This window comes from Giraffa tippelskirchi, chromosome 11, assembly GCF_054371585.1.
Source record: "Giraffa tippelskirchi isolate mGirTip1 chromosome 11, T2T-mGirTip1v1.2.pri, whole genome shotgun sequence".
Lineage (NCBI taxonomy): Eukaryota > Metazoa > Chordata > Mammalia > Artiodactyla > Giraffidae > Giraffa > Giraffa tippelskirchi.
The window spans coordinates 55397351-55422644 of record NC_137285.1 but is presented as its reverse complement, the minus strand read 5'-3'; the positions used below and the strand labels follow the sequence as shown (position 1 = coordinate 55422644).

The following is a 25294-nucleotide window of genomic DNA, read 5'->3' as shown; positions in this document are numbered from 1 at the left end:
GCGCTTTCCTTTCCTTTAAGGCCATGCTGGTTAACTCCATCCATTTGAGAATGTTAACATTTGACTTCACCATGCACTCATCCTCTCCCAAGTGATGGTTACGAATGACACCAGCATGCAGTCATTAAGTGACAATGAAGAGGAGCTCCCCCTGCATTTTGCTTACAAGTCACTAGGAGAGGTTGCTGACTGCCAGCCCCAGGCAGTGGATCTGCCTCTTGCATCCTGGGCCCTTGAAGGATTTGGGAAGGGGAATTTCCCTGACAGTTATGCTGACAGTGTGCATGGACGAGAATCATCTCTGTGTGCTTTGCTGGCCGCCTTGGCTCCGTGGTGCCAATAGCAATAAAAGCTTGCTTTTGTCAGTAAGTTGAGCAGCTATGACTCGAGGTCTGCAGAGAGCCGTTATGCTGAGCAAGGAGGTGCGTCTTTACAGTTAGTTTTCTGACTGTAACTACGTTAGCACAGTGGGCAGCAGGTGAGCTGGGAAACCCACATCCAAGACAAATTAAATTCAGCATTTCTGGAGTGGCCAGTGAAGGGAGAGGCCAGCCTCACTTCCATTTCCACTGGCTTTCAGACTGTTTTTTTCTCTCTTTTCTGTTATACTTTCCTTTCTTCTAACCCTCTCCACCCCAAAGTGCTCCTCAACTCAGCCGAGAACCTTCTTTCTCCAGCCCCGATCCACAGCCCTCTCCACACCACCCCAAGGAAACCATAGAAACTAATGCCTGGAGAAATGTTGGACTTGGCGTCACCTAATTGTCATCACTGGAAACTTCACTTTCCCGAGTAACCGCTGCAGACTCACTCACCTCATTGCCACAGGGAACACGGCAAGATCTTGTTCCCTCTGAGACAGTGGGGAAGATTCCTGTTTATTAGTACAGAGAGCCCAGAGTGAAATGCATTAAAGAAGTTTCTCCTTTAACACAGTAGAAGCCTTTAGTGCTGCTGCCATTGGGGAATAAGGTTCTATGCTATTTTATAAGCTAGGGGTACTAAGCAGCATATTTCTTAAGGGCCAGATAGTAAGTATCTCAGGCTTTCAGGCCATACAGTTGCTGTCAGTACTGTTCAGTCCTGCCATTGGATGGAAAGTAGCCACAGATAATATGTAAAAGAGTGGACAGGACAGTGTTCCACTAAAAGTTGATTTACAAAAACACAAAGTTAAATTTGGCCCAAGGGTTATAGTTTGCTGACCCCTAGTTATAAGCTAATGGTCTCACAATGAGGGTTTCCTGGATCTAGCTGCTGCTTTGAGGTGTTTGAATGTGCCCCCAAATATGTCAGTCTATGTCTGTAATCAACAAGCTGTGTGATTGCAAAGTTATGATATAAAACAGTATGTATATTCTCTAATGGGGCTTCCCTGGTGGCTCAGTGGTAAAAAAAAAAATCCACCTGCCAACGCAGGAGACTCGAGTTCGATCCCTGTATCAAGAAGATGCACGCAGGCAGATCCTCCACCACCAAGTCACCAGAGAATCCTGCTCATTTGATTTACCTGTCATAAAAATGGGCATGTTGTGTGACAGTACCCTGGGAGATCTGGAGTGCTTTCTTCTTACCTAAGTGAAGTCGTGACCTACAGGATAAGCTCTCATGAATAGCAGATTTTTACATAGTCTCCCTTAGAATCCACGTCCTTCCTCACACTTCCTTATTGGCTCCTCTTACCCAAGGCTCACTGGTGAATGAAGTGCTGAGCAGGAATTTGAGGAACTGTCTGCTGTTTAGTGTTTCTTCAATGACTCTTCCTTACCCTCTTCCTCTCTGGCTCCTTGTCCCTGCAGAGAACATCAGGAAGGGACGATATTCCCTCTGGTGCTTTCTCAATGCAAATTTTGCTGCAGTCTTTAAATGTGGCAATAATGACATTAAGGAATTTGAACAGCTATTTGGAAAATACAACCATCTGTACTTCACGTCACACTGACACCAAAATAATTTCACATAACTTACCCCATCCCTGTTAACAAATCAACCCTAGAAAGGCTTGAAGAAAATAGAATATTTATCAAACTTCCAGAATAAGGAGGATTTGTAAGAGCTTGAGTGACACACAAAATCACAAAGGAAAAAAAATTAAGAGATTTGACACAGGAGAGTTTCTTCTGTTTGCAAAAGAAAAGCAAAAGAGAAGGAAAACTAAAAAACCACAGTCTGTAAAATATGTTTATAAAAATGACCAAAGGTTAATATATTTACAGCATGGAAAATTCATATAAACTGGTTAGAAACACTTCAAGTCTCCAGTTGAAGAATTTACAAAGGACATGAACAGTCAATTCACAATAAAAGAAATAAAAACTAATCACTTAACATCAGGAAAAATATTCAACCTTGCTAGCAGTCAAACTAAAACTCAGAAGTGGCTTATGTTTCACCTATTAAGTTAGGAGCATATCTTATAATATTCTCCACTGTTGCCAGAAGCTGCTGATCCTCCTGTGGCCATGGCCGTGCAAAGTGGCAGAACTTTTGAAAACTAATTAGTATATACCAAGAGCCTTGAAAATGTAATGTACTATGACCCAGTAATCCCACTTCTGGGAATTTATCTGTAGGAAAAATAAAAGCAGCCAATAGAATATTAATTTTAATTTAAAATTTAATTTTAAGGAAATATTTTAGGAGAGTAGGGTAAGTTTAAGGCTTCCCAGGTGGCACTAATGGTAAAGAATCTGCCTACCAATGCAGGAGGCCTAACAGATGTGGGTTTAATCCCTGGGTCGGGAAGATCCCCTGGAGGAGGAAATGGCAACCCACTCCAGGATTCTTTCCTGGAGAATCCCACGGACAGAGGAGCCTGGCAGACTATGATCCATAGGGTCACAAAGAGTCGGACATGACTGAAGCAACTTAGCATGTTCACACATGCATGCAGAATAAGTTTACTCCGTGGATATAATACTATCACTTAAAACTGTTAATTCATAATTATTTTTATAAATTTTTTGAGAGGCAACTGTATGTCAGGCATATACAACAGCACTGGAAAATAAAAGTTATTATTATATTTTATAAATATTGTATGTTATATTTTATAATACAATAATATAGTCTTCAACAATGCTTACCATGAACCAGGCATTGTTCTTGGTGCTTTGCATATAGAAGCCCATTTGAGTCTCACAACAAATATATGAGATACTGATATTATTCCCATTTCTTAGATGAGATCATTGAAGCACAAAGTTAAATACCTTGTCCCAGGTCATACAGCTCCTGAGTGGGACAGATGGCATTCAAACTCAGGTATTCTGGATCTTAAGTTCTTCTTCTTAACCACTGTGCAATTAATGGCAACAATTTTTAAATTGAGATGTTTACTTTTTAAAAAATAAAAAGAACACCAAAAGTGTAATGGTATTTGCATTGAGGCGGAAAGAGGGTTGGTATTTTTTCTGGGCTCAGTTACTCAATTTTTGTCATTTTAAATTACAAAATATCTCTTCAGTTGGCCGCCCTAGAGTTTGAGATTGCATCACCTGTGCACAGGTGGCCACCAGAAATCTTTGTGATGCTGAAGATCAATGACTGCTGGGATCATAGTGAGCCTTGGATTGGGCTGACAAGGGCACCCTGGCTCACTCCCTACAGATACAGCAAAGGGGGATGTGTGAGGGGGGAAAGGAAGCTGTGTAGACAGAGGATGACAAAGTGAGTGGGCTGGGCTTGTTTCCCCATGCTGTACCCCAGAGTATTTGCCACAGCTCCTGTATAGTAGGCTTCCCTGGCTGCTCAGTCCATAAAGAATCTGCTTGCAATGCAGGAGGCCTGGGTTTGATCCCTTGGTTAGGAAGATCACCTGGAGAAGGAAATGTTAACTCACTCTAGTATTCTTGCCTGGAAAATCCACGTTTCTTCATTTAGGTAGCTCTCCCCAGTGCCATAAGCCTGAGGGTACTTGAAGCTATTCTTAAAGATGGTAATTAAAATTATTTAGTCCACAATGTGCAGCTTGCAGGGTCTTAGTTCCCCAACCAGAAATTGAACCTGTGTCCCCTGCAGTGGAAGGGCAAAATCTTAACCCTGGACCACCAGCAAACTCCCCAAAATTATCTGTTTTAGTTCTAAAAGCTGGTTTAATCATGCACAATGTTCTGTTGGTAAGACCAGTCTTAGAGGATGGATTTGGTGAGGCAATGCCAGGGACTCAGGGCCCCCACTGAAAATAGTCTGTTTGTCTACAAAATGTGACTGAACTGGTTCAGTGTTTAGATAAGAGACTGGCAGTCATGGTACTGGCTCTCCTGGTACCAAAGGAGGAATGTAGGTTAAAGGCATGTTCCATCCCTCCACGTGGGTCAGTAAGTGAGGTCACTGCCTGTCTGTCCAGGAACCAAGTGCATTTCTGCTAAGGAGCAAGATTTTTTAAATTGTCAACTGAAGGAAGAGTTGGGTGCTCTAGGCATAAGTACAGCTCTTAAAACAGAAACATTGACAATGTTGTAAACTGGTAAATATTTTTCCTTCCTCTTTTTTCACACATGTTTTAATTGGACAAGTAATTCATGGTGACTCCAGAAAAATGTTGAAAACCACATTTTAAAAAAACAAGCATAAGGCTGATCATTTGATATACTAGATGTAACCACTATGCCTATATACAAAATATGACATTTTTTTAATCTCCTAATAAAGTTTGTTTCTAAGAGTTTGCAATCACCAAATCACTTAATTTGCTGATTTGAAAGGAACTGAAGCACAGTCTGCTTATATTTGCAACCCTAAACTAACCTAAGACTGTGAGGTTGAATTGAATTGGCTTGGGGACAACTGACATCTAAATATTGAGTCTCTTGAACGTGAACAATGTATCAATCACGGTTATTTGGAGTTTATAATGTTCATTTTTATTTATTACAGTTTACCTTCAAGTGATATTATACCATTTCATATAGTATAAGAACCTCACAATAATTTCTCCTCTCCCAGCCTTCATGTTATTGTCATCATATATTTACCTGTTATAAATGCTACAATACATTATTTTTGAATAAAATTACTTCTATTGTATTTTAAAGAGATGTTAAATAGTAAGAAAAGTTTGTCTACTCATGTAATTATCATTTCCAGTGTTCTTCATTCTTTTTGTGTAGATCCATTTTTTATATTTGGGGTCATTTTCCTACTGCCTGAAGAATTTCTTTTTACCGTTTCTTACAATTTGGGTCTGTGGTGATGATTTCTTTTAGCTTTTTCTTCGTCTTTTTTTTTTTTTTTTTTTTGCTGCACCACATAGCAGGTGGGATCTTTAGTTCCCCAACCAAGGATTGAACCCATGACCCCTGAAGTGGAAGCACAGAATCTTAACCACTGGACCCCCAGGGAAGCCCCTTTTGCCTCCATTTTTGAGAGATATTCTCACTGGGTATAAAGTTTCAGGTTGACAGTTGTTTCTTTCATACTTTGAAGAGGTCACTCCATTAACTTCCCACTTGCATTGCTTCCAGTGAGAAATCTGCCATCGTACTTACTTTTGTTCATCTGCACATAATGTAGCTTTCTTCCTCCGGCTGCTTTTAGGATTTTTTCTTTATCACTCATTTTGAGCCATTTGATTATGATGTCTCTTGGTATGGATTTCTTTATCTTTCTTATGCTTAGAGTTCATTGTGTTTTTTGGATCGGTAAATTTATGGTTTTTCCTCAAATTTGGAAAAATTTTTGTCTTTTCAAATATTTTTTTTCTGCCCTCCCCACCCCGTTAGGAACTTCAGTTGAACTTATGTTAAGCTACCAGCAGGCATCCCACAGCTCACTGATGCTCTTTTCATTTTTGTGATTCTTTTTTCTCTCTGTTGCATTTCAGATCATTTCTATTACGATTATTTTCAAGTTCACTAATCTTTTCTTCTGCCATGTCTAAGTCGCTAATAATCCCATCCAGTCTGTTTTTCATCTCAGACACTATGATTTTCATCTCTCGGAATTTGGATTGGGTCTTTTTTATATCGTTTCTATCTCCACTTAACTTTCTGAACATATTGAATACAGTTACAATAAGTGCTCTTATGTCATTTTCTGTAAATTCTAACACCGTTGTCAGTTCCTGGTAAGTTTTGATTGGTCGATTATTCTTTCTGTTTTTGGCTAGTGTCTTCTTGTTTCCTGGCATGCCTGATCGTCTTTGTTTGGTGTCAGACATTGTGATGGTTACCTTGTTGGGAGCTGTATATTTTATGTCCATATAAATACTCTTGGCTTTTGTCTTAGGCATTATTTGGCAACTTTGATCTTTTGAGGGTCTTGCTTTTATGGTTTGTTAGGCAGGTCTGGAGCAGTGCTCCATCTGAGAGGCTAATCATTACCCATTAGTAAATGTTTTTCTACTCAATGCCTTGGGAATTATGAGCTTTTCTAATTTAGCCAGTGGAAGCAGACACTGTTCTTTAAGCCTTTCGGATGGCTGTTTCCCCTTTAACTTTGGCTAGTTTCCGCACACACGTGCTCTGACCTCTTCTGTTCTGAATGTCCTTGGGGGGCCATCTGCAGGTCTCCAGGTTCCTCTCCTGTGCTTCTCTTTCCTCTCTGGTGCTCTGTCTTGCAAAGTCCAGGCATGTTAATGTCCTCAGAGCCTCAGCTCTATCTCCTCAGTTCAGTGAGTCTGCCAGGTAGTTCCCCATTCCTGCACTGCAGCCTGGATGGTGAAGTCTCTCAAGGCGGGAAGCGGGGCGATCCTAGGGCCGCCTCTTTTCTGTCCTTTCTCTCAGGCGTCACTCCTCTTCATTGCCTCATGTCCAGTGTTGTGAAGATTATCGTTTGATAAATGTTGTCTGTTTTTTTCACTGTTTCAGTAGCAGTGGTCAGTCCAGTCTCGGACATTCTATCTTGAAGAGAAGCAGAAGTCTCCTGACGCTAGATTTTCTTGGCCTCTTGATTTGTTTACTACTGGCTTTCAGGGAGAGCCCAGTGCCCTGATGAAGAGCATAGGCGCTAGAATCAGACCAAGTGAAGGTCTGGTCCACCACTTCTAGCCGCGTGACCAAGGCCACGTTAACCTGGCTCAGCCTCCCTTCCCTTCTCTGTAAAATGGGGATGATAATAGTCGTGGCTCATTGGATTTTTGAAAGGCTAAGACAAGATCATGCATTTAAAGCATGACACAGTTCCTAGAACTTGGTAACACGTTCATCTTAGCTATAATTTTAATTATTATAAGACCCCAATAAATACTTGCCAATTGAATATCTACTCTTGGCCCAAGAACCACATGTCCTCACCATACGTGACTGGGACCTGGGACCCAGCACTGGCAAAACAGGAAACCTCAGCGTGTGCTCCCTGAATGAAGGTATAGCCATGAGGCCCCAACTCTCCCCCACCCATAATTGCTATTATTCTAAGGTTTTCATCTCCTAAATAACAGACCTGGTTTGTTTGTTTTAATTTTTCAGGGGAAGACAGGAAGACCCCCAGTGAATCAAATAGCCCTTCTTCCTCATCCCTCTCAGCTCTGAGTGATTCAGCCAACAGCAAGGACGATTCAGACAGCTCTCAGAAGAACAAGAGTGGAAACAACCTGCTGGTCATCTCTGTCATGCCTGGGAGCCAGCCCTCCCTGAATAGTGAGGAAAAGCCAGAGAAAGGTAAGGGAGGAGGTGGGCTGGTCTGCTCAGTCCTATCCATTCTGCAGGGATGACCCAGTCTTGAGATAAAACCCTGGAGAGAAGTGACATTGGGAAGCAGATATGAGGCCTGGGAACAGTATAACACATAGCCTCTAAAATTTTCGTACAGATTTTTTACTTGGTTTGCATCGGTATATGGAATGGAATGAAAGGATGGGGAGTGTGACATTGGTGCCAAAACTGTGTATGTAACTCATTTTAGCTCAGAGATGCAGGGAGCAGTGCCTGGAACAGTGTAGCTGTTCTGTTTCTGAGGGAAAGCGAAGAAAGAGGGTGATCTCTGTCCTACCCCTGCCCTCCTCTCCCTCTGCCCCCTGCACTCGTACACCCAGCCTCGGTCCTTGCAGGGTTCGAATGCGTTTTTTGCAACTTTGTCTGCAAGACGAAGAACATGTTTGAGCGCCATCTGCAGATCCACCTCATCACCCGGATGTTTGAGTGCGACGTGTGCCACAAGTTCATGAAGACCCCCGAACAGCTGCTGGAGCATAAGAAATGCCACACTGTCCCCACCGGTGGGCTCAAGTAAGGAAAGCAAGTACAGAACCTTTTACTGTGTTGTTTTATTAAACACCCTTCCTCCATCCCTGCCCCATCCCCTCCCCTGAAGGTTTTGGGGTCATGGAGAAGGGGCAGCTTGGTCTGGGCGGGGGCATTAGTCAGGCACATCTCTGCTGCCTTTAGCTGGATAGGAATTAGACCTGTCCCCCAGGGGGTCAGCAGATGTCAGCAGGAGACTCCATTTCCCACAACAGTCAACTTGCTGAAGCAGCCCAACAACGGGCATGCAAGAGTAGACTCAGCCTACACCACTTGAGCTCCGTTCAGACTTGATCGTAAGGGACTGAGGGGTTATAACGTGTCTGCACGTGTAAATCATTACACTGTCACTGCACTTCACCATCTCTATTTTTTAGATGATTTGCCACAAGTCTTTTAAATAAGCACTACAACTACCCCAACCACACCCGCCTCCAGATATGGGATACTTGCCAATGTGAACAGGCAAGAGGCAACACTTTTCATGCAAAGATCATGTGCCTCGTGTCTTCCTGCAAATATGCCTTATGCCTTCCCAGGAGCTGGAATTGGGATCTCGCTTGTGTCGCCTTCGTGAGATCTGACACCTCTGGTCACATGTTCTTCGCAGATCCCCAAAGACCTAGACAGTGAGCATCATCATTAACCAACATTTGCAACAAGCCCTCTGGTCAGAAGAGAGACCCATCCGTTATTATCAAAACACGCTGTGTGTCTGGCTTGATAATAGGTGCTAAAGGGCAAACAAGGAATAAAACATAATTCCACCCTCAGGAAATGTACGTCCGAGCTCTACCAGAGTTTAATCTTCCTGCCGCTTCTGAAATCAGAGGGCCCGTTCATGAGGCACTTGTGTTCTAGGAAAGAGAAAGAAGCATTTGTCACTGGGCACAGAAAGACACACCGTTTTCAAAGCATAATTATTCATGTTTAGCTGAACTGATGGTGTAATTAAAAGAATGAAAAATGACATTTTACTTAACACAGGAACAAGAACACCTTTTGTTTTTAAAAACACTTTTATCTTTGAAACTCACAGCTTGCCAAGAGAAGTGGCATAACTGTCCTGAATGGGCGAGGGATGGAGCGACCCAGCAGCAGCTCAGGAGTCAAGCGTGGGGGGCAATGCAGGGTGGAGTCCCTGGGCTCCTGCCCGGTCAGGGAAACCCTCCTCACACACTCCCCCAGACAGAGGAAGTGGCACCTACTGTCAGATCCCATTTTGGTTCACTCTTGGGGCTGATTAGGCGGGGTGGGGGGAGGGTAGGAGGAACGGGAGTGGGGCGATGATCAGTCAAGACTACCAGTAAATGGGAAATGCCTAGCACGTGCTTGTTTGGGAATTTGATTTGGTTTATTCCCACTCTCCCCCTCTAAATATTAGTGTACTCTTACGTATTTTTTAAAAAGGCATGCATTTCCTTGGTTGGTTTAGTGCTCACTGCCCTTCCTAGAAGCCCAGTCACGCCGATTACCTGCGGCCCCAGCCAGTTGTGGCTTTGCCAGTTAGAAGCCCCTTTCCTTGGGGACCTAAGGAGCTCCCGAGCCTCTGACCCACTGGCGAGGATGCCCGGTGAGCCCTGATGCTTTTGCAGGTGTAGACACTTCCCGTGCAGTGCTAACGGTCCCCTATGTAATAGTTTATGTTCTAGGATGACCAAGTAGAAGAATACTTTGGCAAAATTGCTAATGCCTTCTGGCTATACAGTGAGTCTTTTTTGATTTTGTTTTGTTTTCCCTTTGCCGTCTCAGAGAATTAATTTGTCAGAGAGTGTCTTTATGATAAATAACGGGAACATAGAAAACCCTTTCCCTCTGCCTGAGCAGCGAAAGAAAGATTGAGCCGTGGGTCACAGAAACATCCTTAACATGAAACAGACTGCTGATGTCTAAATTGCTTTTCTGTGATGGGACTGCTTGTACTCTATATCCTGTTCATAATGCAGATCAAATAAGATTATACTATTATTTTTCTTTTGCCGTAGCTCAGGACAGTGGTGAGTTTCAGACTCCTCTAGGTAAGGCCCAGCTTGGCGTAGGGGTTGTGTGTGCACCTGACCTGGGAATGGGCTTTATAGTTCTCTTGCGTGCACTCTTCTGTGAGCTGAGGTTCCGAGGCTAACGGCGGGCTTGGCGCTGAGGAGCAGTGCACGGGCACTGGGTGTGTTGGGCTCTGCTGAAAACCTCTCCAAACCCTCCGAGGACAGTTCACTCCCGGGCCCTGCCCTGGCAGGTGCCAGTCCAGAGCCGAGGCAGCCACTTTTGCATTTGCATCCTTTTGGTAAAGAGAGCATACACGCTACAGCCATCATATCAACCACCGACTCGAGCCCGGCAGCTTCTACAGAGCGAAGCTCAGCAACATCTGTGAACCTGCCCCTCCCTTGCCCTCCTTGCCCCACTGAACAGCCAGGGGGCCTGGGGGCAGCGTAGCCTCACCGCCTAGGATGGAGAGGCCCAGACTTTGTCCCGGGGCACAGCCCAGCCATCAGGTGACGGAGCTGGGCCTGCAATCGGCCCTGCTAGAATCTGCCTAAATTACTTGTAGAGACCAGTCCAGTAAGGAATCAGTGCCCACTATGGGCTTCTCTACCGAGCACTGCAGAGAATGCAGAAGGAAGGGGAGTCCTGCCCGCTGAGAGCTTATGATCCCTTTGGATGACTATTATTTCCATGATGTAATAACATTAATCATTAATAACGCATTAATGATGTCTTCAAGATCCAGATAGCAGCTGTCTCCCTCCCCGCTGATCCCTCATTCCTAGACAGGCTGGTGGGTGGGTCTTCTTCTCCTGAGCCCCAGTGATGATTCTCACCTCCCTTCCTGATGGAGACCCAGTGCTGTAGGAGAGACAGGTTTTTAGGAGTCCAGATCTCTGTATCTACAGCACACTTGCTCCCACACGCAGACACACACACACACACACACACACACAGGCCTTCTCAATCCTAACCACCCTTTAATCAGCACGATTCTGACCCCTACGACTTTCTGTTTGCTGGAGGTAGCTCTCCCCTATAAGCTGTTCTTCAAAACTCTTAGCCTTTCTGCGTGTGCTTGGTGTGGTGCATGAAAAGTCGATTCTTTGTGTTGCTCCCATCTAGAGGGGAGGTCTTGAGGGTGAGCCCTCGGCTGTGGCCAGTGGGGGGAGGGGAGGGCTCCGAGGGGCCGGGCAAGGGGGTGGGGGCTACTGGAGGGGAGAACAGCTTAGCTGGGTGCCCCGCCAACCCAGCACTGGCTCTGCTCCCCTTCCTGGGGGCTGGCATCCGCCGGTGCAGCCAGGAGACCCCCCCCCCAGCAGGCCGAGGGATGGGTCTGTCCGCAGCAGAGCCACCGAGGGTCCCCAGGAGGCGGCAGGGCCGGGTTGGGCAGGGGGCAGGTTGGGTCTCAGAGCCGGGAGGGTGGCCGAGGGCAGGCTGGCGAGGTGGGGAGCAGCCGGGGGGGTACCCCCCGGGCCCCGTGGGGCTGACCCTCTCCCGTCCTTGCTTCCCCCCCTCCCCCGGCAGGTGCCCATTCTGCATTTATTCCACCAACCGCCCCGCCGCCATGGAGTGCCACGTGAAGACCCACTACAAGATGGAGTACAAGTGCCGGATCTGCCAGACGGTGAAGGCCAACCAGCTGGAGCTGGAGACGCACACCCGCGCGCATCGCCTGGGCAACCACTACAAGTGCGACCAGTGCGGCTACCTGTCCAAGACCGCCAACAAGCTCATCGAGCACGTGCGCGTGCACACCGGCGAGCGGCCCTTCCACTGTGACCAGTGCAGCTACAGCTGCAAACGCAAGGACAATCTCAACCTGCACAAGAAGCTGAAGCACGCCCCGCGCCAGACCTTCAGCTGCGAAGAGTGCCTGTTCAAGACCACTCACCCCTTCGTCTTCAGCCGCCACGTCAAGAAGCATCAGAGCACGGACAGCCCCGAGGAGGACAAGAAGGGCCCGGCCCCAGCCTCCCAGGAAGCCGGCGGCCCCGGGGCCCCGCTGCTGGTGGTCGGGAGCGCCCGCCACCTGCTGTCTCCGCTGTCGGTCATGTCCGCCTCCCAGGCTCTGCAGACCGTGGCCCTGTCGGCCGCCCATGGCGGAGGCGGCAGTGGCTCGGAGCCCAACCTGGCACTAAAGGCCATGCCCTTGAACGGCTCCCCTCTGCGCTTTGACAAGTACCGGAACTCGGATTTCGCCCATCTCATTCCCTTGACGATGTTATACCCCAAGAACCAGTTGGATCTCACATTCCACCCTCCCCGACCTCAGACTGCGCCACCCAGCATCCCCTCGCCCAAACACTCCTTCCTCGCCTATCTGGGACTGAGAGAGAGAGCCGAGACTGTCTGAGGGCAGCCGGGCTCCGTACCAAAAACCGAGAGACAGAGACAAACAAAAAATGACAAAACCCGCGAAACTTAAAACACAACCCCAGCAGGTGTACGTTGCTGCAAAAACCCACAGACCCGCCCGGGTCTGAACCACGTGTACTGTATATCTTTAGTAAGGAGTAGAGAATTGGCTCTGTGTGTGTATACCTATTGCATTGACCTGAAAGCTGCTTTATCCAACCTTCAGAGAGGTGACCTACTGCACCGTCTACCTTCAGAGGCATGCCTCCCCAGCCACCCACTCCCACTCTCGGCCCTTCTCCTTACTTTGGAAGGAAACCTGTCTTGTTAAACCCTAAAGAGAGTGTCCTTAATAGCAATCAGCACTTGTAAGCTTCCATACCGGTGCATTTTGTTTTCTGTTGGGCGAATGGGGCATGTGGGCGTTTGTGGATTCAGAAAGAGACAGCCGTGTGTCGTGTGCCATGACATTTGCACCTTCTTTGTACTGGCTTCTTTCACAGCGATGAACGTTGTTTGCCCTCCTGGGTGGTTCATGCGCTGCAGTCACTCCCGGAGCTCCTTCATCGCCTTTCCCCTCTCTATTTTGTGGCTACAGAGTGGTAGGGCCTGGTGCTTACTCGGTGAAGGAATGGTAGACAACTCAGTGCTGCCTGAGATTTCTCCAGAGTCCTGGAGATCTTGTGCTCGCATCTCTGATTATGAAGACTCGAGCAATCGAGAGCCCCACCTGGAAGAAATAGCTTGCAGCACTGCAGCCAACATCACAAAACTCAAGTGTGTTTTGTGTGTGTGTCCATATGTATGCAATGTGTATGGTACACACACAGTGCATCATTTTTTAAGGGCAGATTAAATATATATATATGTGTGATGTATTAAGTCAGTGGTTACCATTTGTTTGCAGGAAAAGAAAAAAAAAATGTATGAGTGAAAATTTTTATGGTTGATAAATCCAGCCAAGGAGATTAAAAGGGGTTTGGATAAATTCTGGGTATAAATGCTCAGACTAAAAAAAAAAAAAAAAAAGAAACAGCAGTTTTGCACAGTGCTTTGGTCTTGCACTAGTTTTTGTTTCTCATCTGCAAAAAAAGTAAAATAAAAGGAAGAAAATGTACCTTTTTTATGGAATGAGTAGACTGTATGTTTGAAACTTTTGTCATAACCTCTTTGACATATAACAACCAACAAAAAGGTGCTGTTTAGTCCTATCGTTCAGTTTATGCCCCTGAGACGTTTCCATTGTGTTTGCAAATTGTCTGGCTATAGCGGTGTTCTCCATGGTATTAGTAATTCTGTATTCCATTTTGTTAACGCCTGGTAGATATAACCTGCTAGGAGGCTAACTTTATACTTATTTAAAGCTCTTATTTTGTGGTCATTAAAATGGCAACTTATGTGCAGCACTTTATTGCAGCAAGAAGCAGGTGTGGATTGGTTGTACAACCCCTCGCTATTCTTAAAAAGTCAGGGGTGATGTAAAAAGAAGAAAAGAATCTTTGGTTAAACGTGTTAACGGCTTGTATTTTTAAGACAACAGAATTTCCAGTATGAAACAGGCTAAAAGAGCAGGAGGAAATGTGCTTTGTATGATAATGGGAAGTTTGGAATATAAAAGTTTATATATTATTTATCTGTTGAAGAACCGGTGTACAGGAGGAATGCTTTCTTACTGCGTTGCTGTTTTCCATCATGTGTTACCCTAGAGGTGGGATTTTTTTTTTTCCATCTATTTCATCCGGAGGGAAATAAAAGCATCCCGAATTTTCTTCCTCTACTCAGTTTGCTTCACTGAAAGCTTCCCCCTTGTACAGTTCTCCAGGAAGCCAGAAGTCTGTACCTTCTGTCCACACCACGGTCCTCCCCCACACCCACCCTTCCTCCCCCAGATCTAGCAGATGTGCTCCGCTCCCCTTGCCAGTCATCCAGCCCTGGCAAACCTGTTTACACTAAGGAGTTGTCCCCGGGGGGCAGGGAGGCTGAGCCGGCGAGGGCGGGAAGCTCCCGCACCCTGGGTCATTCTCCAGCAGAGACGTCTGTTCTTGGCCACATTTGAAATGTCATTCAGCATCGCCCTGTCAGTGTCTCAGTCAAAGGCACTATAGACAGTTATGGACAATACACTCCAAGAATACTGGGTGTATGGGTGGGTTGGTGTTTTTTCAAGTCACGTCTTTATCCCCGTGTAATGGAGAATGTGCCACTTGGCTAATCACGTGCTTTTCACAATTACAAGTTCAGTGATGACAAGGAAGGAGGGCCGTGGGGAACCCACAGAGGCTGGCAGGAGGGCGAGCCCCACGTGAGCAACAGCAGGTTAAAAACCTGAAGGGTGGCCCTGACAATTAGGACTGCGGATTTGACAGCATGCCACCCGTGCAATACGAGGTCCTAGGGTAAAACTTTCAAGATCAAGAGGGGTGTTGGAAGGAGACGGTTACTGCTCAGAAGTGTGCCACTGAACTTGTATTTGAATGACTTAGTGATGCTTAATGTAATTGGGCAACTTTTTTAGCACTTTGGAAAGAGTCATCAATCTTTCTGGTAAATTATAAAAGTTTTCTGAGTGAGAAAAGGTGTGTTTGGAGTTTGTTTGACTTTTTATATTATTATTATTGTTATTAATAAAGAAAAATCTACAGCATTTTTCAGATTCCACTGAGGTAATACATACCCCTGAATTTGGTTTGCAGTTTGATACTCAGGGAAGGATGTATTCCATAGATATCCTTTCCGTGTAAAACACTAACGTCTTTGAGATAGTCACCTGCCAACTAACTTTGATTCTGTTTTCACTATGCATTCTTCAATGAAAGCTAGCTTATTTTTCCATATAGTGATACAGTTAGACTTCTCTGCACTTTCTTCTCTCCTTTTTTTAACTCCTCGTATTATGTTCAGATGATCATACTGTCAAGGTTTATGTACATTACTGAAAATTTGTATTGTATAAAGCTTTTTGCATTACAAGGCTGTACAGGGTCATTTTGACAGTAACTGGTATATTCCTTTGCATCTTATGTTGCATTGCCAATTTCTAGTGTATCCAGTTTGGAAGTATAATATACTCTAATTAAAAAAAAAAGGTTGGCTATACTCTTGTTTCTTTTTCTTTCTTGGGTGCCATTCTTGGCTACTTGTTAATCTGAGTTTTGTCTTGCTGTGTTCTGATATTCGAATTTCAGTGTATTTTAGGTAAGTTTAGTTGCCAAATCATGTCTGATTCTTTGCGACCCCATGGACTATAGCCCACCAGGCTCCTCTGTCCATGAATTCTCCAAGCAAGAATACTGGAGTGAATTTCCATCCCTTTCTCCAGGGGATCTTCCCAACCCAGGGATTGAACTCGGATCGCCTGTACTGCACGCAGATTCTTTACTGTCTGAGCCACCAGGGAAGCCCTAGGAAATGTTCACTACTAGTTACAACTATTGCAAAATCCCAGTTTTGAACAGCCATGGTTCTAACGCAAACTGCTATTATGTAAATCATTCAAGACCATTAGTATTGAGACCATCTCACCCATCAGTACAGCTGCAAGCTGGCTCCTTCCAGAAAATACTTAGTGACATTGGAAAGTGTACACCAGCCTTACCCTCTCCTGCTTAACAGCATTTTATTGACCCCATAGCCAAAGAGGGGACTACAGATGAGTAATTCTATTTGTCTTAACGAAGTCTAGCAACTATAAGAACTGTAATAAGTGGTATGTTTTATAAGCTAAATAATATACCCAAATGCAAGTGCTAGTTCCCCATTCAAAGGAACTGAGCCCAAAAGAGAGAGAGCAGGCAAGAGTGACATCAAGCAGGCAAGCACACTGATAAAGGCCAACAGTTTTTAAAACACCATTTTAAAGTTCTGTTAGAACTTTCCCGTGAATCTGTGACGGTTGATGAAAACTACAAGGCAGCGGTAGAGAATCTTTTGCTGGTTCTCAACTTGCTTATTAATATCCTTTACTTGCAAGAAATTACAAACTGCTTCGCTTTAACATTTAAAAGATGAAATTTACTTTTTATAAAATGAGATAATGTAGGAGAAGCCACTTTGAAAATGGCCAATCATTAATCAGACTCTCTGCTCCCCTTCATGTTTTCATCCAGTAACTGTCTTAGGTGACTGAATAATCTCCCTTGATTCAAATACTCAGTTGTGTTTGGGGATGGCTGGTGTTTATTGAAAACATTAAAATAAGTCAGACTTCTTTGCTTTTTGCTAGCACTACAGGCAGACATGACATCTCATTTTGTGTATGTATGTATTTTTTCCCCTTAGATTTCACATCTACCTCACATTTTCCCTTTGGTTGAGAAAAGCCAGAAATGGAAAGAAAATAATTATCACTCTGGTAATCGTTTCCCCTGCTAATGAGCTTTCAGTAATGTTGAAAAGTGGGTGGGATGGGAGCCATCCAGGACAGGACAGGCCTCATCCTCTTCCATCCTCATTTACTCAGATCTATGCTCAGGGACCCTGGCACCTCCACCCAGCTGTGTGGCCCCTGTTGGAATTTAATCCAAGATCATACATCCTTTTACTACTGTCATGTTAAATAGACTGTAAGCTAAGACTCAAGGCCATGTTTTCTATAGTGTGTCTATAGCTGATGGGCCCCATATGGTGGACACCAGAAACTGTCCTTGACCATTTCATAGAGCCACAGTGCTCGTCATGGGAACAAGGAGAAATGTCAAGGCTTGATGACCACTGGTCCCTCCATACCCACAGTCAGAAGCGTCACATGAGAGCTCTTGCTGCCAAAGGTCACGTGGGGCTCGTGAAGGATTTGCAGCGGAAGGCACATCTCCTTAGTGGCCCAAACACAGAATCAAGTCACTTCAGTGCTTTCAGTCCTTGAGTGTAACTCACCTAGAAGGGGAGGGAGCAGTGGAAGGGGACAGCAGCTGAGTGATTTCATCTGTTTGAAGTGGTTCATAAGCAGCCAGGGGGCTCATACAAAATAAACATAACTTCATCAGTTTTTCATTTGTGCATGCCAGGTTGCTTCAGTCATGTCCGATTCTGTGACCCCATGGACTGTAGCCTGCCAGGTTCCTCTGTCCATGGGATTTCCCAGGCAAGAATACTGGAGTGGGTTGCCATGCCCTCCCCCAGGGGATCTTCCCAACCTAGGGATGGGAACTGCATCTCCTGCATTGGCAGGCAGATTCCTTACTACCAGCACCACCTGAAAAGCCCACTATGAGAAGGTAAAACGAATCCTTCCCAACAATGCCTTAAGACCTGTGAGCAAAAATCATAGGATCAGAGAATACTCTTGGGATTCAGACTGCATTCCAAGGTGTCACCGACCTCAGATGTTCAAGAGACCCCAGGCAACACTCTTACCTATAGGACTCTCAGAACAGAAGAATCCCACACAAAATGAGGTTTATTTTGCAAGTAATTACAATTCACTAAGAAAGCAAATGCCCATAATGCTGGCCCTGGGGTAAATAAAGTGTGGCTCTGTGGACCAAGGGGCCCATTCTGTCCAAGGTCTGAATGATCTGAGGTTATCCATCAGGGCCTCTTCTTTATGAGCTAGCTGTTCTCCCCTTCATAATTCTTGCCAGCTGGATCTGTAAAACAGGAAAATAAATCCTGCTCATGTTGGTAGGAGCAGCAAAGGAGAAAGAGAAAGTCAATTACTATCTTGCCTTGGAATGCCTTTCTGATGGAGTTAAGGTAAATGTAAGTTAATTCATTTTCAACAGAATTATAGAACTTGAGCAGAGAATCTATCTCAGTTCATACTTCAATTATTTTCCCCTATACCAGTCCCTAGAGGTGGCCTTCCAGCCTCTTTAGTGAGAATGTCTGGATGCAGAGAAGGTTTTCCAGCCACAAAACACATTCCCATGGAGTTGGGTCACCTGAGTTTGAAGTCTGACTCGTAAGCACCTTATAAAAAGAAAGATTGAACTAGATGGTCTCTAAGATCCCTTCCCACCCTAACAGATAACATGTATGATGATTCCATGACTCTTTCTGAACAAGCAAAAGTCAGTCTGATGCAAAGGTGGTCACCAAACAGAATCCTCGCAAGGCAGTTAAAGCAAAAATGGCACCTCAGCATTTTCAAGCCACACCGACTTAAGGGAGAAAACAATGCCTAAAAATATATTTTTGCCCACTTCAGAATTTGGGAGATCTAAAATGTGTGTCTTCTGATTAAATATTAGGCATCATGCTTGGATTGTCTGCACTCATCTTGAGGGTGGCTTGGGCTTCCCAGGTGGCTCAGATGGTAAAGAATCTGCCTGCCAAGCAGGAGACGCAGGTTTGATCGCTGGGTTGAGACGATCCCTTGGAGAAAGAAATGGCAACCCACTCCAGTATTCTTGCCTGGAAAATGCCAAGGACAGAGGAGCTTGGTGGGCTGCAGTCCGTGGGGTTGCAGAGTCGGAAACTTAGCAATTAAACAACAACAACAACAAAATGCTTCACCTAATTATGGGTACTTAATCTGCTTAGATGAGTTGGGGGTAGCCAGGTTCGATGGAAAGGTTTTGCCCTGGCCATCATCATCTCTCTGACTCCACCCTCTCCTTTTCCCACCTCTTGCTTCCAACCTCCACCAGGTGATTGGTGCAGTTGTGACTGCTAAGCTCTCGGCCAACCATGTGTCAGGTGTTTTCTGGAGAACAGCAAATGGTTTTCTTTTAATAGGTAATGAAAGACATTTTAGTTTTAACATAAAGAATATATTCTTCTCATTTTGCCATTTGTTTAGAAAGACTCTGGACCCAAGGACTCTAAGCACATTATCAGTGCTTATAGGCACTTTCATTGGATGGAAAGACTACACGTGCTTTCCAGAGACACAGGAAGATTACTGACCTACTCCCCTCATCAGACAAGTGAGACCAAGAGCAAACACTGGGCTAGAACCAGGGACATTTATTTAGCCTTCCTCCAGCCTGAATTCCAGAATGATGTCGCTCCAGTCTCAAAGATTTCTAGATAGGAAATGTCATCACTTGGCTTTAGAGTTCTTCTATTTTTAACTGCAATTTCTAATTAGTGGTCCACAGACTTCTCAGTATGTATTGCAGAGGACAATCAAGCCCCCTCATTCCCTTATGTCCCTCTTCAAATAGAAGGTTAGAATATTCTCCACACAATGAGTTTGACCAGCATTTATAGTCTGCCCTCCTCTTCTTTTATCTTGGTATTTCCTGGGTTCCCCTAAAAAGCTGAACCCTGAGATTTATTTTTCAGAACCAATTCCAGAAACAAAAGTGGGAAACTAGAAAGAGTGAAGCAGATAAGAAGGGAAAGCCAATCCCCGGGCGCTTTGACAAGATAGTCACTGCTGTGAACAACTGGGATTCAATCATTGTGGGAACCTCCTGAGGAGCTGTGTAAAAGTATCTCAGGATTGACAGCCCACATGAGGGAAGGGAGAAGGGGCCAGAGTAGCCACAGTGTGTGTCAACTCCCTTGCACTTCCAGCTTTTGCCCATGATTTGGAATGACTGAGAAGTTCCCCACAGACAGCCACAGAGGCGGCAAAGAAGTCAATGGTGCAGAATGTAGGAGATTGTTGGTGAAGCTGAGAGGAAGTGCTGTCAACCACACCTGACAATAGTTGGTTGCTGCAGCAAAGGCTGGAAAAAAGCAGGTAAGTCTGTGAGATGCAGAGCCATAGTTATCTGATAAGATAGTCATATTTGGCATAAATGTTGACGTCCCTTTATTAGCCTCTAAACCAATGTTGGCTGTACATCCAAACTATTAGGTTAGCTTGAAGATCTTCTCCTTTTCCCCACTGGAAGCTGGGAAGAACCAAGACAGTGTTGGCTTATGGTGCTACGGAAGGAAAGAGGTGGGCCTGAGAAGCAGGTATTAATAAGGGCTCTCCCACCTGTATAACAAGAGAGAAACTATAAAATCTCTTTGGAGTCCTCCCTCCTTTGGAGCTCTCCTTTCAATTTTTCTAATGAGACTGACTCCTTCTGGGACTTGACTGAGAGGAAATTGCTTGACAGGGACATGGGCTGTCCCCCACCACAGAGAGCCTCCTTGACTGGGAAAGCCACGTGAGAGCCCACACGAAGCCAGGGAAGAGCGGCCAGCCTCAAGCCCAAGCAAAAGGCGTCCTGGTGACTCTCAGAGGTCCTAACCGATCATGAATGCTGGTCCAACAAAGGGGCTGGCAGCCAGAACTCATCTGAGAATAAAGAAGTTACATTCACCTGGTATTTTCTTTAAACTTGTACCTCCCAGAGGGACGAACGTGGGGCTGAACAGGGAGGTATCTGTTCTCGTGGAAAATAGGCTAATTGGAAGCTTTTGTAAAGATTTATTTGTTCATTTCATCTTCTGGCTGCACACGGGCCTTCTCTAATTGTGAAGGAGGGGCCACTCTTCCTTGCAGTGTGTGGGCTTCTCATCGCGGTGGCTTCTCTTGCTGTGGCACACGGGCTCTAGGTGTGCCAGCTTCGGTAGTTGCAAGTGTGTGGCCTCAGCAGCTGTGGTGCACGGGCTTACTTGCTCCACGGCGTGTGGGATCTTCCTGGACCAGGGATCGAACCAATGTCCCTTGAACTGTGAGGTGGATTCTTAACCACTGGACTACCAGGGAAGCCCCCAATTGAAAATTGAAATGTTCAAGATATTTCAACTTTTTTTTTCCACCTGTAACCCACAATTGGGCTTTACCTGGTGGCTCAGCTGTAAAGAACCTGCCTGCCAATTCAGGATCCCCTGGAGAAGGAAATGGCAACCCACTCCCGTATTCTTGCCTGGAGAATCCCTTGAACAGAGGAGCCTGGTGGGCTGCAGTCCATGGGGTTGCCAAAGAGTCAGACATGACTGAGAGGCTAAACAACACCAACAACCCACAACTGGCAGTCCTTTTACTAAGGAAGATTGGGCTAAGCATGGTTACATAGAACATACACAGCACGCACAGCATACAGCACAGATATAAACATAATAGATATGCATTTGTGTGAGAGCAGCCAGAGGGAAGACCATGAATTGTTTTATTCTGGGATTCACACTATTAAAAGATAATATTTTTCATTCTTCCTTTGTGCTGCTAAAAATAAATACAGGCTAATGAAAGAGTATCATGTGAAAAGAATAGTTAAGGGTCAAAGAAATCTTATTGATAGAATACCCTCTTGCCTATCTTTTCTACAATTAAATCAATGGGGATAGCAATGGGTCATCATCATACTATTGGTCAAGGTCCCATCTCTTTACGGCATCAAAGACACAGCAGCAATCACCAAATATGCAAGGGTTTTGTTTACACAGTGAGGCTATGTGTCTTTTTAAATGGGCAGAGTAAAAATTCCCTGTTGATGAAGGGACGTTATAATTTGGCATGTCTGTCCATAAGGTAGGCTAAATTGTGTTCACTCATGGTTTTGTGGGGCTTCCCTGGTGGCTCAGATGGTAAAGAATCTGCCTGCAATGCAGGAGACCTGGGTTTGATCCCTAGGTTGGGAAGATCCCCTGGAGAAGGGAATGGCAACCCACTCCAGTATTCTCTCTGGGAAAACCCCATGGACAGAGTAGCCTGGCAGACTACAGTCCATGGGGTCGCAAAGAATAGGACACGACTCAGGGACTAACACTTTCACAATGATTTTGTGTCACAGGATCCTGTCTTTATATTTGAACCCCTCACATTACCCACACTCCACTGCCTCCCTCATTATTATTCTCTGCATCTGTTCTCCACAACCCAGAGTTGCCATCCCAGGCTCCAGGTTCTAAAGCAAGCCTATACAACCCATCACTTCTTCCTCCATACCCCAGACTCCACTTCCACTCTAACCTTGACCAATTTCTCTCCTTTTCTTTCATTATTTAGTGAGCAATCGATACGTGGACAGTCATGTGCTGGCAGCTGGTAAGAAACAGAGATAAATGAGACATAGTCCCTAGTATTTAGGCATTTGCTGGGCTGGGCTGTGCTCAGTCACTAGGTTGTGTCCGACTCTTTTGCAACCCCACGGACTGTAGCCCGCCAAGCTCCTCTGTCCATGCGATTTTCCAGGCAAGAATACTGCAGTGGGTTGCCATTTCCTCCTCCAGGGGATCTTCCTGACCCAGGGATGGAACCCACATCTCCTCATTGGCAGGCAGATTCTTTACCACTGAGCCACCTGGGAAGCCCCTTTTAAAGTGTTTGCCAACTCATAGAAGATACGCACATTTGAGCAAATGCATTATAATACCAGGAAAAAAATACACATATATTGCTATAGAAATATTGAATAAAGAGTGACTACTTACAACCAGGGTGACAAGAGGCTTTCTGGGGAATGGAGAAAGCCAACTGCAGTCTCAAGACTGAGTAGGATTCTCCGAGGCGGGAAGAGTGGGGAGGGCATTCCAGATTGAGAGAACAGCTTGAGGAAAAGCAAGAAGGTGAGAAACTGCACGGAGGGTTCTGTTGTGCTGGAAGATGATAATGAAACCAAACAAAGCCAGCTTGTGTAGGGCTTCGAATCCCTTGTTAAGGAGTCTGAACATCTAAATGACTCTCTAGTTAAAAAGAACTAAGGAAAAAACATTGAGAAGGAAAATGGCAGGATCTGACCTGTATTTTAGGAAGATAATTCTAGCAGTGCTACAGGGAGGGAGGACAGAAAGGGCAGAGGGATGTGGGAGGTTCAGATATGCTAAACTGAAACCACTGTCTGCTCCCTCAGACGTGCTCTTTAGACCAGGGGTCCCCAGCCTCCGCGATCTAATGCCTGATGATCCAAGGTGGAGCTGATGTCATAACAACAGAAGTAAAGTGCACAATAATTGTAATGCACTTGAATCATCCTCAAACCATCCCCTCGCCTCCAGTCAGTGGAAAAACTTGTCTTCCACAAAACCAGTCCATGGTGCCGAAAATGTTGAGGACCACTGCTCTAGACCAGTAAGGGATACCCACCCTCCAAGTTACCTGAGCTACAGGGGTCAACTTTGCCCCTTTCTGTCTCTCCTCTTCCTTTCTCTTGTTCCCTTTCTTTGGACAGCTAATGCATCCAAGTCCTGTTCATTTTACCTGCCAAGTATTTTATGAATCTCTCCTGTCTTTCCCCTCTTAACATCTGGGTGCAGGGCCTCGGAATCCTTGCCAAGGGTCTAAAAGTAATTTCCTCTCTGACTAGGTCATTCTTAGGTCATAAAGGTTGTGGAACATGTTATTCTAGAGCTCAGACAAAGCTCGTGATCAGGCTTGTAGGCACAAAGGTGGTTTTTGGAGCCAGTGGGGCAGGTGATAACACTATGGCAGCAAGAGCAACAGCAGCAAATGCACCCAGGACAGAACCTTGGGAGATGCCAACTTCCCAGGGGAAGGAGGGGGAGGCAACACGGGAGACCGAAGAGCAACAACTAGAGAAGTCATGGCAGAGCACAGCGCTTCCAGGGGAGCTGAAATCCCTAAGGAACAGGAGGTTGAGGTTGAATCATCACATCCTTGACTGATGATCTATCTGCTGGCCCTCAGTGATCTTTCAGGATGCGGTGTCAGTGACAGGTTAGGAGTGGAAGCCAAATTCCAGCATTTTCCAGAATGAATTGCTGGTGAGCCACTGGTGACAAGGAGAAAAGTCTACTCTTGTATCAAGTTTGGTTGTTGTTGTTTAGTGATTAAGTCAGGTCCAACTCTTTGCGACTCCATGGACTGTAGCTCACCAGGTGCCTCTGTCCACGGGATTTTCCAGGCAAGAATACTGAGTGAGTTGTTACTTCCTTCTCCAGGGAACTTCCCAACCCAGAGATTGAACCCCCATCTCCTGCATTGGCACATGAGTTCTTTACCACTGAGCCACCAGGGAAGCCCTATTAAGTTTGATAGTGAAAGAAAAAAATCACACATGCCTCATACTTGCCCAAAGATGTTGAACCCTCCCTTCCCTCTCGGGGAGCCCCTAACCTCTCCTGATCCCCCACTTCACAGTCCTTTGAAGAAGATAAGAGTAATCTACAATCCCAGCCACACTCCACACCGATTTTCCACATCATTTTTTGGTATAATTCATCCTTTGAAGTGCATATGGTCTGTCTTCATGCCCTGCCCTTGCTGTCTGCCTGGACAAGTTTCTGTCGGTCAAAGACATCCACAGGAAATGGGCTGCGTGGGTAAAATTCAGTAGTACTTCTAAGGACAACTTCCCTCTAGCTCAGATGGTAAAGAATCTGCCTGCAAAGCAGAAGTCAGGTTTCATCCCTGGGTTGGGAAGATCCTCTGAAGAAGGGAATGGCAACCCACTCCAGTATTCTTGCCTGGAGAATCCCATGGACAGAGGAGCCTGGTGGGCTGCAGCCCATGGGCTTGCAAAGAGTCGGACATGACTGAGTGACCAAGTACACACAACACACTAAATTACAAGAGTCTGGAGAATTGCAAAAAAAAAAATAGTCAGGGGATGAAAAATCATGCCCGCTCCCACATTTCTACTATGCCCAGAATGATAAAATAAGGATTCCAGTGTGAAAAGTTGAAAGGTTAGAAGGCAATATGATGTCTCTTAAAAGACATGATGGAGGCACTTCCCTGGGGGTCCACTGGTTAAGACTCTGTGCATCCACTGCAGGAGGTACAGGTTCAATTCTTGGTTGGGTGATGAAGATCCTTTCGGCTGCATGGTGCGGCCAAAAAATTTTTTAAATTAAAAAAAAAAACCCAACAAATCAATACAATGCTGTAAAACAATTATCCTCCAATTAAAAATTAATAAATAAAATAAATTTTGTTGTATTAAGTCCCTCAGTCCTGTCTGACTCTTTGCGACCCCAGGGAC

At 45.3% G+C, this 25294-nt stretch overlaps 2 protein-coding genes across 34 annotated transcripts in view; one reads left to right on the top strand and one right to left on the bottom strand.

The window, feature by feature from the left end:
- The window catches only part of ZNF827 (zinc finger protein 827), a 192247-nt gene extending 176627 nt beyond the window's left edge, over nt 1–15620 (top strand). For 2 of the 10 annotated variants that reach the window (XM_081544236.1, XM_081544237.1), the window contains exons 12-14: nt 7410–7601; nt 7991–8168; nt 11694–15620. In XM_081544236.1, the coding sequence (XP_081400362.1) occupies nt 7410–7601; nt 7991–8168; nt 11694–12522 (1199 nt within the window). In that variant the 3' untranslated portion in view covers nt 12523–15620. Of the gene's footprint in view, nt 1–7409; nt 7602–7990; nt 8199–9823; nt 9891–10168; nt 10202–11693 lie in introns of all 10 variants that reach the window. The other 8 variants (XM_081544244.1, XM_081544238.1, XM_081544240.1 and 5 more) reach the window with 7 other exon arrangements.
- Nucleotides 8190–25294, bottom strand: part of C11H4orf51 (chromosome 11 C4orf51 homolog) — a 57796-nt gene continuing 40691 nt past the window's right edge. For 11 of the 24 annotated variants that reach the window (XM_081544247.1, XM_081544246.1, XM_081544258.1 and 8 more), the window contains one exon: nt 17902–18109. Coding sequence is in view for 1 of the 24 variants with exons in the window: in XM_081544254.1 (XP_081400380.1) it covers nt 18065–18109 (45 nt within the window). In the remaining 23 variants the exon portion in view is untranslated. Of the gene's footprint in view, nt 8806–8961; nt 9041–17901; nt 18876–25294 lie in introns of those variants that run through there. The other 13 variants (XM_081544249.1, XM_081544259.1, XM_081544253.1 and 10 more) reach the window with 4 other exon arrangements.